Source organism: Priapulus caudatus, unplaced genomic scaffold, assembly GCF_000485595.1.
Source record: "Priapulus caudatus unplaced genomic scaffold, Priapulus_caudatus-5.0.1 Scaffold1089, whole genome shotgun sequence".
In the NCBI taxonomy this organism is placed as follows: domain Eukaryota; kingdom Metazoa; phylum Priapulida; class Priapulimorpha; order Priapulimorphida; family Priapulidae; genus Priapulus; species Priapulus caudatus.
The window spans coordinates 25,927-40,995 of NW_014578150.1; the positions used below are offsets into that span (position 1 = coordinate 25,927).

Here is a 15,069-nt window from a genome sequence, read left to right on the forward strand (position 1 = left end):
GCTGCTTACTACATGTACGGGGGCAAGCAAAAACGCTCTAAGGGTTCACATGTACCGTTATATGGAGAAATGAGCATGTACACAGGTGGGACATAGTGTTAGCCATCGAATAAAGTTGAAAACGAAAAATCGATCAAATTTCATGCACAACGTGGTGAGTATCCTTAACTTCTATAAGCTGGAGTTGCTTAAAACGAACTTCTTAAGTTGCGCAGCTTTAATAATAATACACACGACAATAATGGTCTCGCACAGATTTGAACTTGACTCGCGTTTGCTGATTCTGGCTCGGCGTGGATGGTAGTCCTCCCAAGTAATGCACCCCTATATTGATGAGCTGCGACAGTGCGTAACTAATCAATCTAACCACTCGTATATGTAAACTGAATTCCAAGTGGCGTAAGTTTCTCTTCGACGAGTCTATCCACTTCAGCACTCATCTCTGGTGTGTAGTCGTTTTTCCAGTCGCCAACTTTACCTGCGAAGCGCATTAGATTAATTCGATCGAGAGCGCGTTAACTATTTATGTGCACGCAGTTATTACCACTACGGGTTACGCGCTCTTGAATGTACCTTTTATCGCCACGGTAGTTATCTTTGGCGCTATGTAATGGTTGCTGTTACACGTCTGTCTAGAGTTAATTGTGAAAAGTGATAAAATCGTATCAAAGGCTGCAAATAGAAGCCTAATCGGCTTCACACTGTATTGCATCGTCTCTCGCTTCTTCAAGTTTTTCTTTACCTAGATTTCTCTTCACTTCAGTGGACTGTGGAAATTTCGGGAAGGGAGACCGCTCAGTTTTTTCAGTTTACTTTTAGACTCACACTGTTTAATAAATGCATGTTGTTGATTTTGCAGATTTTCTCACCAGACTTCCATCGCCATCTATCCCAAATACGGAATAAAAAATCTTTCAATATCTCTCTCAGTCTCAATTTTAAAATAAAATTAGTAATTTGGTTGATTTCACACCTTTTCTCATTAGACCTCCTTCGCCATCCATCCAGAAACCGGCCTCCTTCATCCACTCCATGTTCGACAACGAATTTTGCTTCATTTCATCAAAGCTGCAGTACCGGGCAATCTTCTGTACCTGTTGAAGTGTGAATCAACATGAAAACAGCAGTAAGCATGGACGCATGGTTGGTTCAAATAAAACAAAAATGGTTAATAAATGCTATCATAATTTTATATTTTTTACTTTTATACCAATCTTTTACTACTAATTACTCTCTGTTACGGAATAATTTCATGTAGATGCCGTTTAAATACTGTTCTACAACACACAGTGAATGTCACCGGACGCACGCTACTGTGTACAACGTCACAAAAGATAGAATGTGACAGGCACCGGCGTGTGCACAGACACGATGTGTGCACAGCGAACAAATGAAGGCTGGCACAAGTGTTCGCATTAATCCGGAGATCTGAAGTAGAGAAATCGTTACAAGTGCATATAAGTACCACTAGTCTTTCGAAAATGAGATGCTTGACCTACATATCGTCAACAGTGAGCACATCTACTCACGAAACATGTTATTCTCTGTACTATCGTAGAGCTAGGGCAAATATTACCTGTTCTTCAGTGAGTTGTTTTTCGAAGAAGTTTGCGATTTTCCTAATTACCGCAGGGGTGTCCTGTGTAACGAAAACACTGAAAGGTTTAGGATGTTCTGCTGTTGCGCTTTTAACTTCTAATGCGAACGTATATTATTTTAAATAGTTCGTAAATTTTAATTTATAATAAACCAATATGCGCAGTAGTCTACTCCGAGCGTCCAAATACGCCGGTGTACCGTATCACCGCCTACATCATCGGCGAATATTGTTGCGTGCGTGCTGTGTGGCTTGAAGGTACTGAGATGAATGTATAGTAGTGTCAAGGCAAAATGCATTTACAGATAAAACAAACAGACAATATTTCGACTTCGTATAATAATAGTGGTTGTCTTATTATTGTTTTGCTTGTCGATTTGTAATATCACTTCGTGTGAAACTAAAATTATTTTTAATCAAGCATTATCAGCAGAACGTGTTTTCCCGCATATTTTTAACTGACGAATGTATATGCTGCAGAATTCAAGGCTAAGGGAAGTAGCTCAGAATGCCAGCTCGCTATGTTACTTGGAAACAAAGCAAAGATGGGAAAACGTGTATAAGAAAGATGGCGAAGGAGATGAAGTAGTAAAGGCAAACATAGGATGAAACGGGGGAAGACAGCGAGGAGAAGCGAACGACCAAAGGGATCGAATATAAGGTGGATAGCGGCAAGGTGCGATAGAATGCGAGAACAGCGAGAAGTGAAGAGAGGAGAGGATAAGAGGAATATGAGAAGCTCAGTACAGAGAGTCAAATAATAAGCTGTAGTTAATGGGGTCAGGACGAGGTAAAGATACGCACACGGCAATGAAATAGAGAAATGATGGAAGCAGGAGAAATAACCTGAGAGAGAGAAAGAGAGGTGCGTGACAGGAATGTCTCTCTGAAATATTGCATTGTATTAGCAGAATATGGATCCTAGCATGGTAAGCTAGATTCTGGACGAACGTGGTCAGGGTATGACTTCATTAGCCATATTTCAAAGCAGCTCGTTTAAAACTCCAAGTGTGTTCTCTAATTTGAAATTTCTCTTCTATTTCAACCTGCAAATCTTTTTCAAACCGGTCATACCCTGTGATGCTTGCAAGCACGGTGAAGTTAGTACTAACTCTGTCCTTTAACCCAAATATACCTGGTTAGTTGCACTATTTCTGAGTGACCAAGTGTGCCGAATATAGCCTAATTCGTCCCTGAAGGTGTGTAATTTGCCAATGATTGGTAGTGTAATGACTCGAGTGTCTTTTCAAAGCTAAATTGTTTTAAAACCCCAGTTGACCGCAATATAAAAAACTGTGAAAATCCCATACAAGAAACTTGTTCCTGTGCACATAATGTCCAAATGAAAAGGTCTATTGGGATGTTTGGCATAGTGTGTCATTACACACAGATTTAACGTAAAATCCCTGATCTCAGTATCAAGTACATTTTATTTAAAACAAACAATAGGGTTACTTAATAAATGAGTAGACAATAATTTTCTTATCCATTTCACCAGTTATATTCCCATGCCTTTGTATATAAAACAATTGTGCACATATCAAACAATATATTTAAATTACAGACATAATGATGACGTTAATGTATTCAATTGTAAAAGACATCTGTAATGAAATCTATACTAATGAGCAATCAGCTGTATGATAACGAACATGTTAGAGAGAAACAGAATAAATCACATAGTTCTACTTTAAATACACCAATGTTTCACTTATTTGATATTTCACTACACCTTTTCAGTTTGCAACAATCTCACTAAAACATTTGCTACCTGGAAAAACTCTCCATGTATCAAGAATGTCCTCGTCATTGTCATTTCTTATATCAGGATGCCTCTGGCTGTTTCTTGTGCTGTTGACTATCAGCAGATCCTGTATCCATGAATGTTTCTTCATGCACGGTCTTGTTCTTCATCGAATGCTGTATTGTTGCAAATTTAAAACGCTCTGATGACCAGTTGTATCGGCAGTAGCACCACATGCCTGTTGTTGCTACGATGAACGTTGCCATGGCGAAGTCTGTCGCGCGCTTCGCTCGACTTGTGGCCATGAAGAAAAGGAAGCCACCTGTGAACCCGGCCCCAACTCCTGATAGCAGGGATGATCGAAGGCAGGGAACATCAGCAACCTCTCGGCCGTAGATACGCAGCCCCCTCTTTCTTTCGTCATCGTCGAGAGAGTCGGACATCCTCAGGTCGCTTTGTCTGAATATTTGCAAACACTTGCAAGATTAAAGTGATAGTAGCCTCTAGGATTTTACTGCATACAACTGTACTTACTGTATAACAAATCGTCTATACCCAGGTCTCTGAGAACGAGTTGGTGACGCAGTGGAAACTGTCAAGGACGGAAGAGGGTCGCCATGAGCTACCTTGAGCGCCTAACCTCGGCGCTTTTGTTGGTCCAAATCAAAACAAGTAATGACGCAGTACAGTCGCCGTGGCAGCGCAACATGAGCGTATCGTGGACGTAGCAACAACGCATAGAAGCGACTTGGGGTCACAGAAATCGTCCCCTGCGACTGGTTTGCGATTGTTGTATATTTTCTCTTTATTATATAACCATTATTTTACCTTATTATTATGAGGTAGATACCTTGAGTTACATTTTTGTCCGGAGTGCACTAATTAGAAAATTACCTGAATTCTCTAATTAATATACTTTTCTTTTTATCAAAGAAATGTATAGAGATATCAACTGTTTATATTATCAAGAGTGATTAAAAACAGATTTCACGCCTGAGTTCTTATTCACGTGACTCTTTATGTTAATATCATAGAAATATATAGAGACACCCATATACCTACCTATATAATTTCTACCTATATTATTCTACCTATATATCTACCTTATATTTCTACCTATATATTCTATCTATATAATTATATCAGGAGTAAGATAATATAGGATATCCTATATTATCTTACTCCTGATTATATCTATCTATATTATTTCTATAATTTTTATCTACACAGTAGCACCACCTGGCGGAACGCTATGACATACACGATCACTTAAGTGCCGTAACTATAACAACGGTATTGTACCACTCGTTCACCTTCAACATATCCTCGTAAAACAGGAAGAGAACGTTTGGCTCTTCGCGCATGCGCCAAAAACCTCTCAAATGCCTCCAGTAGCCACCGTAAAATGCTGAAATACAATGTTCACACGTTTTTTAAATGTTAAAATTGAGTTCCCTCCGTCTTAATAGAGGAAATACGATGAAAGGAAACTTTAAAGACTCGGAAATGAATTAAATTATTTTATAAACGTGCTTGTTGCGTAAATGACATCGAGTACCTCAGCAATAGCAGCAGAAAGAGGCTAAAAAGAAATAGAAAAGGAAACAGGAAGAAGAACAGGAAAACAAACGAGAGGAGATTTAAATGGTGATATATTCTTCTCGCCGCTAGTGTTTTATAGTATTTTTTTTATAGTTATTTATAATTTTTATAGTATTTTACCAGGAGAATCGGTGAAATGAGGGAAGAACTCCCCGAAGGTGCCTGTGAACCGGGTGACCCGTAGCAGACGCGCAAAGTGATACAGCGATACGGATGTGTCTTTGGGGTTGCGTGCGACGTAGACAACCTATATACAATATACACGGCAAGGATAAACATTATATTTATATTAATGTATTGTATTTTTTGGTTTTTCGGAGATTTCATCAATGTTCTGAGTCTCCGCGAGATATATACAATGGAAAGATTTTTTTAGCTCACATCAATACATATATACATATATATTCTTGCACGTACTCACTTTGCACTTAGCTCTCCAGATGTCGGCGGGAATGACTCCGTAAGGGAGATGTGATTTGATATAGCGTGGTGGTGGCGTTTTCGCAATTTTCTTAACACCTGTAATACCACACCCATAGATGACTGGTGAAGCATAGCTATATACTGTGAACGTATGACTATCTATAGGATTGTGTAGTGTATATAACCATATTTATGAGTTATTTAGAGTCATAAATTATGGATGAAGTAATCGAACTTTGAAATAATGTGATGTTTGGTACGTATCTGTCTATTGGAAACAGGAAAACGACAGTTAGCGAGCAACGAATAGCGAGCAATAATAGAAATACATCCATTGAAAGAATGGCAATGTTTTATAGGCAGTGTATTTCAAGTTTCAAGGTTTAATGAACCATCATAAAAACACCATCACGAAACATAAACGTTAAATTGTCATGAATAAAAAACAAACGTCATTAAATCATAGACCTCGTGTGAACAAGCTACACGGAGGATATCTACTCTCGTGTTGTGAGTAATGACGATGCCCTATACCTGGATAGAGGTGCTCCAAGTTGGGAAATCTGTCTTCGAGGTTAGATTTTTTGGCAGCATTAGTGTCAGCGTCGTGGCAGATTAGCCATACGATCTCTTGTGCCCATGTTGTGCCTGCATGGTTATAAGTGAACGAATAGCATCAATCGGGACTTTTGTAGACACAGTGACTTCTAGCCGCATACTTGTGTAAAAGTGCGTGTTTTACAACTAATATCGTGCATCGGTATTAGTTGTAAAACACGCACTTGTACTACCTTGTCACTAGCTAATATGTAGGTCACAACTACTGTAACGTTGAATTAAGTGTTCATGTAAAAATAATGATGTAGAAATCCAAACGTGTGTCTTGAACTGCATAAACTTTAATATCTGCTCACGTCACATCTCCTTGCACACAGGGATAAAGCAACACGCACACGCGAGTAAGCGCGCAGCCGGCTGAAAGGTGCGATAGGATATGTTTACTAGGCACTTCTAATTTTAACATATATTTTAAATTTAATTAGGGTCAGGGTTAGGGTTAGGGTTAGGGTTAGGGTTAGGGTTAGGGTTAGGGCACTTTTTATGGTTTTTGCATCATTCTTTAATATATCGTAAAATATATGTTAAAATTAGAAGTGCCTAGTAAACATATCCGATCGCACCTTTCAGCCGGCTGCAGTAAGCGCGTGCGCTTTTTCCCGCGACCACAACCAGACTCTCCCACATTTTAGCCATAACCCTGCATTCTGGTACAACACATTCACACTGATGTGTCAAACTGCTAGATACAAAAGATGCGTCGCGTCACGCTCACTGCTAAAATAATAGTCTCTAGGCGTGTTCACACACAAGAAAAACCGCGATGCTAATCGCGATGAAATATCGAGATAATTGTGTCGTTGTTCACACAGGCGAATAATCGCGCTAATCGCCGAGCGGGATAATTCTATTAATCGAACTGCGCATGCTCACTGCCGGAATGATGCTCACTGCGCATGCTCACTGCCGGAATGATGCTCACTGCGCATGCTCACTGCCGGAATGATGCTCACTGCGCATGCTCACTGCTCACTCGCTTGAAATGATGGGATAGAAAATACCGGGATTATTTGCGCAAGCGTTCACACACGCAAATAATCGCGCTAATTCCAAATAATCGCAGTCAAAAGTGCGATTTGGAGCGCGATGCTGATCGCGATTATTAGTGAGTATTATTGCGTTCACACTTGTAATAATCTCGGTATTTCGATCGCGATGCAAAAACCGGGATTTGCATCCCGCTTATTCGCGCCAGTGTGAACGCGCCTACTGGGTATGTGAACAAACAGCTGTTACATTTCTCTCCCCCTTTTCATAACACGATGCACAAAACAAGTAACGATAAAGTTCGATCACCATACTAGTCAGAAATTTAACACATTTGGCGGTGAACATTTTGATATCGCTGCAATTACTCTCAGTCTTTCGTATTTTTATGCTGTAACGTACGTGGCGTATGCGTATACCGACACGCATTACCAAAACCACGTTTAGCCATATGCTCCATTACATCCTCATTTAACCTCTTAATCCCATGCTTACATACAGCACCGATGTGGGCCTGACAACCTTTGTCACTTTCACACATCACACAGCCAACAAAATGCGCAAAACTGATTTGATATTTTCGATGAAATGTTTTAGGCCTATCAAACTCTAATTAAAGAATGTGTTTAGCAGTCTGACAATATAGCGTAAATGTACCGTTAGCACAAATTCAAGAAAACGATCACACATTTCTATCCAGAGTTTCACACAAAAAAGTTTCCCACACAAAGTCAAACGGTCACAAACATATACGGTTACCATGAAAAAATTTCCGCGTATATAAAACAAATAAAAGCAGATAAAAATACACATTCCTGACGATGTCACACTTTCACGTCCAGTTTCGACGGCACGAGATTGAAGCTTTTCACCAATTAAATCTGGAATTATTTTTTTTGCCATTACAGTTCGCAATATATCTTTCACGTCCTCTGTCTCTGCTCTGTCAGCCTTGCCTTCTCTGTTCTGCTCTCCTCTTTCTCACACACAGGTCGAGACTCGGACTTGCCCTCGCAGTATCACGGATGCAACACCGGCCCTTCCTTACTTCACTCTGACTTACTCACATAGCTCTCACGCCGTGTGTATCCACCGTTCTCGCTCCCACGTCTCGCTTTGTTCCTCCCATCTCGCTCTCCGCCATTCTTCGTCTCTGTCGATCGCTCTCCGTCGTTCTCCGTTTCTCAAGAAGGAGAAGAAGGAGGAGGGAAAGAAGGAAGAGGAGATGCTGGTTCGACCATGGTTAAACGTGGGGAGAAGAGTTCAGTTTGGCCACTATCACTGCCTAATAGCCGAGCTACGACACGAAGATCCTGCATCCTTCTTTAACTTCCTGAGAGTACAACCAAAGATGTTTGATGAGCTCCTAGCAAGACTTGGTCCAAGATGCACCAAACAAGACACCATGTATAGGAAGGCTATGGAACCAGGGTTGAAGATTGCAATTACTATGCGCCACCTAGCAACCGGTGACAAGTACGCCAGCATGAAGTTTGACTTCAGAGTTCCTCATAACACCATGTCTGTCCTAGTAGGAGAAGTCTGCTAGGCCATCGTAGATGAGTACAAGGAGGAAGTCATCAGCTGTCCAATCTCCCCTGAAGAAGGGCGTGACGTAGATGGAACGTCCCTCATGCCGGTGGAGCCCTTGATGGAAAACATGTTGCCTGCAGAAAGCCAGCGAACAGTGGAAGCCTTTATCACAACTATAAAGGCATCTTTTCCATTGTTCTAATGGGCCTCGTCGATGCGGACTATAAGTTCCTCTGGATAAATGTCGGAGGGCACGGACACATGTCAGATGCACAGATCTTCAATGATTCAGAGCTGAATGAGTGCCTAGTAGATGGGACCATTTGACTTCCTCCAGCAGACCCCCTAACAAATGACGACAGGGACATGCCATATTTCTTCCTGGCTGATGATGCGCTCGCGATGCGGACCAACATAATGAAGCCTTACTTGATGCGCAAGATGACCAAAGAGCATAGGATCTACAACTACAGGATATCTAGAGGGCGTCGCGTTGTGGAGAACGCCTTTGGCATCCTTCTCCTGACCACCATGCAGCATGAACCTGACACCATACGACTGATCGTCGAGGCCTGCGTCTGTCTTCATAATTTGATGAGACTGCGTTATCCTACCATTCAGAATGCTGCCTTAGATGCGGAGGATATCAACCACCAACTGATCCCAGGTGCTTGGAGGGCTGATGCAAATATGCACGAGCTGAACAACATTAGAGGGAACAACCGTGTTACCACTGCAGCCAAGAAACAACGAGAATACCTCAAGCTGTACTTCAATTCACCTGCACGCTCTGTGCACTGGCAAGATAGCATGATATAAAATGTCAGTTACAAAAAAACAGTTCAAAAGTTCACAAGTACACAGTACACAATATTGTATGTTTGAAATAAATATGGTAATGTAAAAATAAATAAATTTTGTTCTGTTTCTTTTATGCATAATGCCTTGCTTATGTAATTTCTTAAATGTCCTTAAATAAAGTTATATTAACTTAAACTTAAACAAAAAAATCCCAATTCCCCAAACATAAAAGTCAGACGTCCCCAAACATGCAAAATAAAATAAACTGCGCACGCACAGTGAGCGAGTTGCAAACGTATTGAGAGCGTAGTAAGAGCGCAGCGAGAGCTACTTGGACGCACTGAGATCGCACAGAGCGCAGTGGGAGCGCACTGAGCGCATTGAGAGCGCACTGAAGATCAAACTGGGAACGCATAGGATCGCAGTGAGAGCGTAATAATCGAGTCAAGAGCGTACTGTAAGCTACATGGTGTCACACCATGGTCACACCACGCCATGGATTTCCATGGACTGCGCTTTTCCTCGCGCTTTCATACCTTCAGGTGGCAGTGGGAGCGCGAGCATGATCGCGCGAAGGTGTGACAGGGGTATTATGAAGGTTAATGGGCTCTTGATTCTACTGCATGCTTGCATGGCTGCAAGCTTGCCTTAAAAAAAGTAACGCCACCAGTTTTGATAAATACATAAACGCTAGTTATACATCGTTATTTGACAGATTATACACGAATTAAAACCAAGTTTTAGTCATAATTTTATTTTCTTTACAAAAGACACGGCGTTTTCCTTTCACATATAATTTTCAATGCATCCACTAGTCTTTAATACACGACTATTGATAGTGACAAGTTCTTTCGTAATAAATAATTGGATGGCAATCAACAACTTTCAGTAAACTATACGTTTAACCGTGTTATGCCATATTATAACACATACAATCACATATTAATAGATACAGGTTTCCTCAATAATACAAGTAACAAGGGAATTTGTCTTTACTCGAACTTCCTTTCGAATATATCCCGTTGATTCCATTCTGTGCTAGGTTTCACATACGCACACTCATTAATCAGGTTAGCAAGCTGGAAATTAAATATTTATTTTTGCAGTGCGGTGGCAATTTCGTTTCACCTCCATTACAGTCTACTACTGGAATCAACGGAATACACAATGGAGAGTAAACTTGTCAAATGTACGGCTAGTTGCATATATAACTACCACGATAATTTTGATTATTTTCACAATCATAATTCACATATCGCCCATATATCTGCCAATATAATATCACAAATCGGTTTCCTTACGATTGTTAAATGCTTTACCATATACTGGTAAAATAAACAAAAAGAAAAATTCTGATTACGTGTTACATCACTTGACTTTTCTTTCGATCACACGCGCACACACACATTTATATACATAAATTACACATAAATAAAATTTGTAAATAAAATTTAAAAATCAAATAAATATTTTAAGCTGTATTTCTCTTTGGAATCGGTAGAAACAACACTTTCGTTACAGAACACAACTGAAGCTCTCGAGATATTTCATTTCCGATACGATGCAGTATAAGTGACCTTCAGCCGATTGAATATAATCACAGCCAGGAGAGACGCTCGCGCAGGTGTCCTACCGTCTAGCGACGAATCGTATATTGCAGAATAATGTGGTGGGAAGCACACACAGTTCGGTGGACTAACACCTAACACAGTTGGCGGTCAGATAGAACGCACAGAATAATCACGGATACGTGCACGCATTTACTGATGCACGCACACACACGCGCACACGCACGCACACAAGACACCCTAACATAGGTGTACACTACGTGCAATCGAACTGTCAGGACTAGACGCCGCACAACATCACAGTCACGGTTAGGGCGGATTGTTGTACTGGTGATAGTAGGTGGGGTGGGGGCGGTGGGGTGTGGGTCATGAAAACCTCAGAAGTAACATATCTACAAATTGGTTGGCGGGAAGTAGACGGACATAACAATAAATCAGGTGCCGTATGACCTGCGATGCGTACAATCACAATCACAAGCACACGCACAATCAATAACGGGTTGTAGCAAAGAAATAGATATATACATATAGATAGGTGTATATCTATTTCTACGGTTTTGTAGATTCTGGAAAAACACACTAACACTCGATACAATGAGTGGAGCGGGCGAGGACATAAATAAATGGGCAAGACAACGCTGGCAACATGAAAACATAAAATAGTGTGTCACGATAAAGGGAAACACACATGTCCCAGGAGGCCATGTCAGGTCCAATGCAATTTCAGTGAAACGAACCTATGATAATTAATATAATATCAACTCCAAAATGTTTGCTGGGTCAGACTACCGACTTTTTACACTGCTTACACAGTACACACGTCTCACGAATGATTGTACCAGATACCGCATGGAATACGTATCTAATCAATCAGTACATTTCGCCAGATTGAGTATAATAGACGCTTAGGCATCTTTGCTCCCAAAAACAGGCGTTCGAACGAGCTTGCCCGTGTCAATGCCAAAACCCTTCATTCTTCACATGATTCTAATGTACATGCAAGTATATTATATTACAATAGTGTGTAGTCGCTACAATTCAAAAATCGAACACTGTTTCAATATTTGACTCTGCATCGCGAGTTATTATAGATCTTATTTCTCACACTAGAATAAAATTCGGCACCTCATGCAACAGCACAAGTCATGATCAGTGCGAAGATAGACGATTATCAGTGCGTTAAAAGAATAACAGAAACCAAGTACAGTGGCAAACTGTTTGTACGCAATTGAACGCTGCTGCGCGTAGTTAAGAGAGATGGTCCTTATGCTGTGAGGACACGACTGGGGTGGTCAGTGAATGGACCTGTAGGTTACAAGAGTTCAGATGAAACACGTAAGGCTACAGCTAGGTCTATCCATAGTGCTGTTGGGTTGAAAGAACAAGTTCACAAGTTCGGGAAAATCGAAGGATCGGATATACTTCAGAAAGACAGAGGAATGTCTATCAACGATAAGAAGGTCCTAGATGTCTGGGAAAGGAATGTCATACAGGAAGGTGCACATTACCAACTACCAGTGCCATTCAAGAAGAAACCGCCTAGCTTGCCGAATAACAGAGGGACAGCAGAACACCGTTTGCTATCACTGGCAAAGAGATTGCAAAGGGATAAAGTTCTATGTATGAAATACAAACAAGGCATAGAGAAGCTGCTCAGAAAGGGCTATGCAGAAGAGGTCTGTGATGAGACATTCAAAACCAAAGACACCACTGTTTGGTATTTGCCACACCATCCCGTCTTGAGTCCCCAAAAGCCGGACAAGGTAAGAATCGTCTTCGATTGTGCGGCCAAGTAGCAAGGAGTATCTCTGAACGACGTAGTGCTACAGGGGCCGGACCTTACTAACAACCTGTGGCACGCATGGCAGACATTGAGGCGATGTTTCATCAGGTAAGAGTGCCTCCAGAAGATCGTGATGTCCTGGTATTTCTGTGGTGGAAGGATGGGGACTTCCACAAACAACCAATGACGTTCCGGATGTGTGCCCCCTCTTCGGAGGTACATGGAGTCCGAGTTGTTGCAGTTATGCACTTCGTCAAACAGCAGGAAATAGTCAAGATGATGGTAAATCCGAAGCAGCAGAGGCCATTCTGCAGAATTTCTACGTCGATGACTGTTTGGTGTCAGTTGAGAGTGAGGAAACCGCAGTGAAACTTGCAGTTGATCTGAGGGCTTTGATCAAATTTGAGGGGGGAATGGAGGCTTCAGACTAACTAAATGGCTCAGCAACAAACCATCCGTATGAAAGCCTATCGACTCTTATGTGTCTGGTTGAGTCGATTGTCAATGGGCGTCTACTCATTGTAACATCTGATGACGTGCGGGATCAAGAGCCTCTAACGCCAAATCATCTACTTCTCCTGAGGCCGAGCAATAATATCCCACTTCACGTGTTCAAAGGGCATGATCTGTATGGGCGTCGACGATGGCGACAGGTACAATATCTGGCTGATGTATTTTGGGGCAGGTGGATAAGGGAATATCTACCTACCTTGCAACAGCGCCAGAAGTGGCTGAAAGAGAAAAAGAATCTGGAGGGAGGGGACGTAGTGCTGATCGTCGATGACCTACCGAGGAAGAAGTCGCGGATTGGAAGGGTAACAGAAACCTTTCCAGGGAAGGACCAGCTCGTGAGACCAGCAAAGGTGAAGCCTAGCACTAGAACCCTAGTAAGGCTTGTGCAGAAATTAAGTCTTCTGGAAGTGGCTGGAAGCGTAAAGCAAGGAATCATGGAACAGTGTTAATTTGAATGGATCCACAGTGTAGCAAATGGAAGTTTGAATTTGTGATTGCGTTACTTTCATATGCACGAATATAGATAATGTGATGGAGAGGTGCGAGCCTAGTGCCACTTCTTGTGAGGTCATAGTAAGGTAACCCATGCTAATATGAGTGTAAACGTTTTTGATAAGTAGTTTATCAAGTAGTCAGATGGATGGTTGGTTATGACAAGGTTCCACTTCAAGCTACTTCATTATGTCAAAGATTGAATAAGGTGTAACTCACTGGCGAATGGCGAATACTTGCGTTTTGCAGGTAGTACATGTATATTAAGACAGACATGTCGGCTTAACATTAGACAGGTATTGTCGTGTATCTATTGTAGTGAAGTCATCCGTTTAGATTTACATGTAGTATGGAATGCATAGTTTAGTATAAACCCTGATTATTGTGTTATTTAAAGGTGTAAGAGGCAAGGTAAATTCAAGAAATGTTATTGAAAGAAATTGATATCGTTTGGTAGATGCTCTGCTATGGCGACGCATTTAAGGGGTCGGGATGTAAGATATAGAATCGGGGTCGCTTTGACTGCGACGTCAGAAGCATAAGTTTGGAGCATAACTTTATCTGGCAGACAGATGGCGTGTGTATTGGCGAGCCTCGATTTCAGGAAAGGAGAGTCTCGAGATCAGTGATTTCCAGCAGTAAATTCACGTTTTTGGTACAAGCCCAATGTTATTGAAACGCATCGTTCGTACTGAACCTGTCGTTCAGTTTTGCACCAGTTTCCAAGAGATGGTATCATAACTCGGCTGTCATCATTTTCGCTTTGTTGTTACGAAGAAGAGTCCTACTGTTGGGAATCACTTAGCAGTTAGACATCACACTTCTGATCAAACAATAAGGGCGATCGATATTCAGGGGAATATGCTGCCTGTCCCCATGTTGCCTACACATACATGTTGAGGATGTGAGAGTCACGTATGGGCATTTACAAGGACTGCAGTGGTCCTACAGGTACATACTGTTGATGAAACAGTCAGGTGTGAGCACTTACTTAAAGGAAATGTAGCACCTACTGTTGCTTATATGCCAATGCCGTGATAGTCAGGGTTGTGGCAATTAACGGGTCTATAGCAACCCCTTACACACACACACACACACACACACACACACACACGCACACGCACACACACACACACACGCACACGCACACACACACACACACACACACACACGCACACGCACACGCACACGGCAGCACACCCTACAGATACATGCCCCCGCTGACAGACACGGCAGCACACCCTACAGGTACATGCCCCCGCTGACAGACACGGCAGCACACCCTACAGGTACATGCCCCCGCTGACAGACACGGCGACGCCCCCCTACAGGTACATGCCCCCGCTGACAGACACGGCAGCACACCCTACAGGTAGATGCCCCCGCTGAAAGACACGGCGACGCCCCC

General features: G+C 41.9%; 1 protein-coding gene across 1 annotated transcript in view; it reads right to left on the bottom strand.

Moving 5' to 3' along the window:
- The window catches only part of LOC106815316 (sulfotransferase family cytosolic 1B member 1-like), a 10,497-nt gene extending 2,119 nt beyond the window's left edge, over positions 1–8,378 (bottom strand). The window contains exons 1-9 of the mRNA XM_014819760.1: positions 8,273–8,378; positions 8,035–8,154; positions 5,901–6,014; positions 5,365–5,462; positions 5,064–5,190; positions 4,655–4,749; positions 1,577–1,639; positions 974–1,094; positions 323–478 (exon numbers count right to left, since the gene is read on the bottom strand). Coding sequence (XP_014675246.1) covers positions 363–478; positions 974–1,094; positions 1,577–1,639; positions 4,655–4,749; positions 5,064–5,190; positions 5,365–5,462; positions 5,901–6,014; positions 8,035–8,154; positions 8,273–8,378 — 960 coding nt within the window. The 3' untranslated portion in view covers positions 323–362. The remainder of the gene's footprint in view (positions 1–322; positions 479–973; positions 1,095–1,576; positions 1,640–4,654; positions 4,750–5,063; positions 5,191–5,364; positions 5,463–5,900; positions 6,015–8,034; positions 8,155–8,272) is intronic.
- Between the last annotated feature and the right edge of the window lie 6,691 nt (positions 8,379–15,069).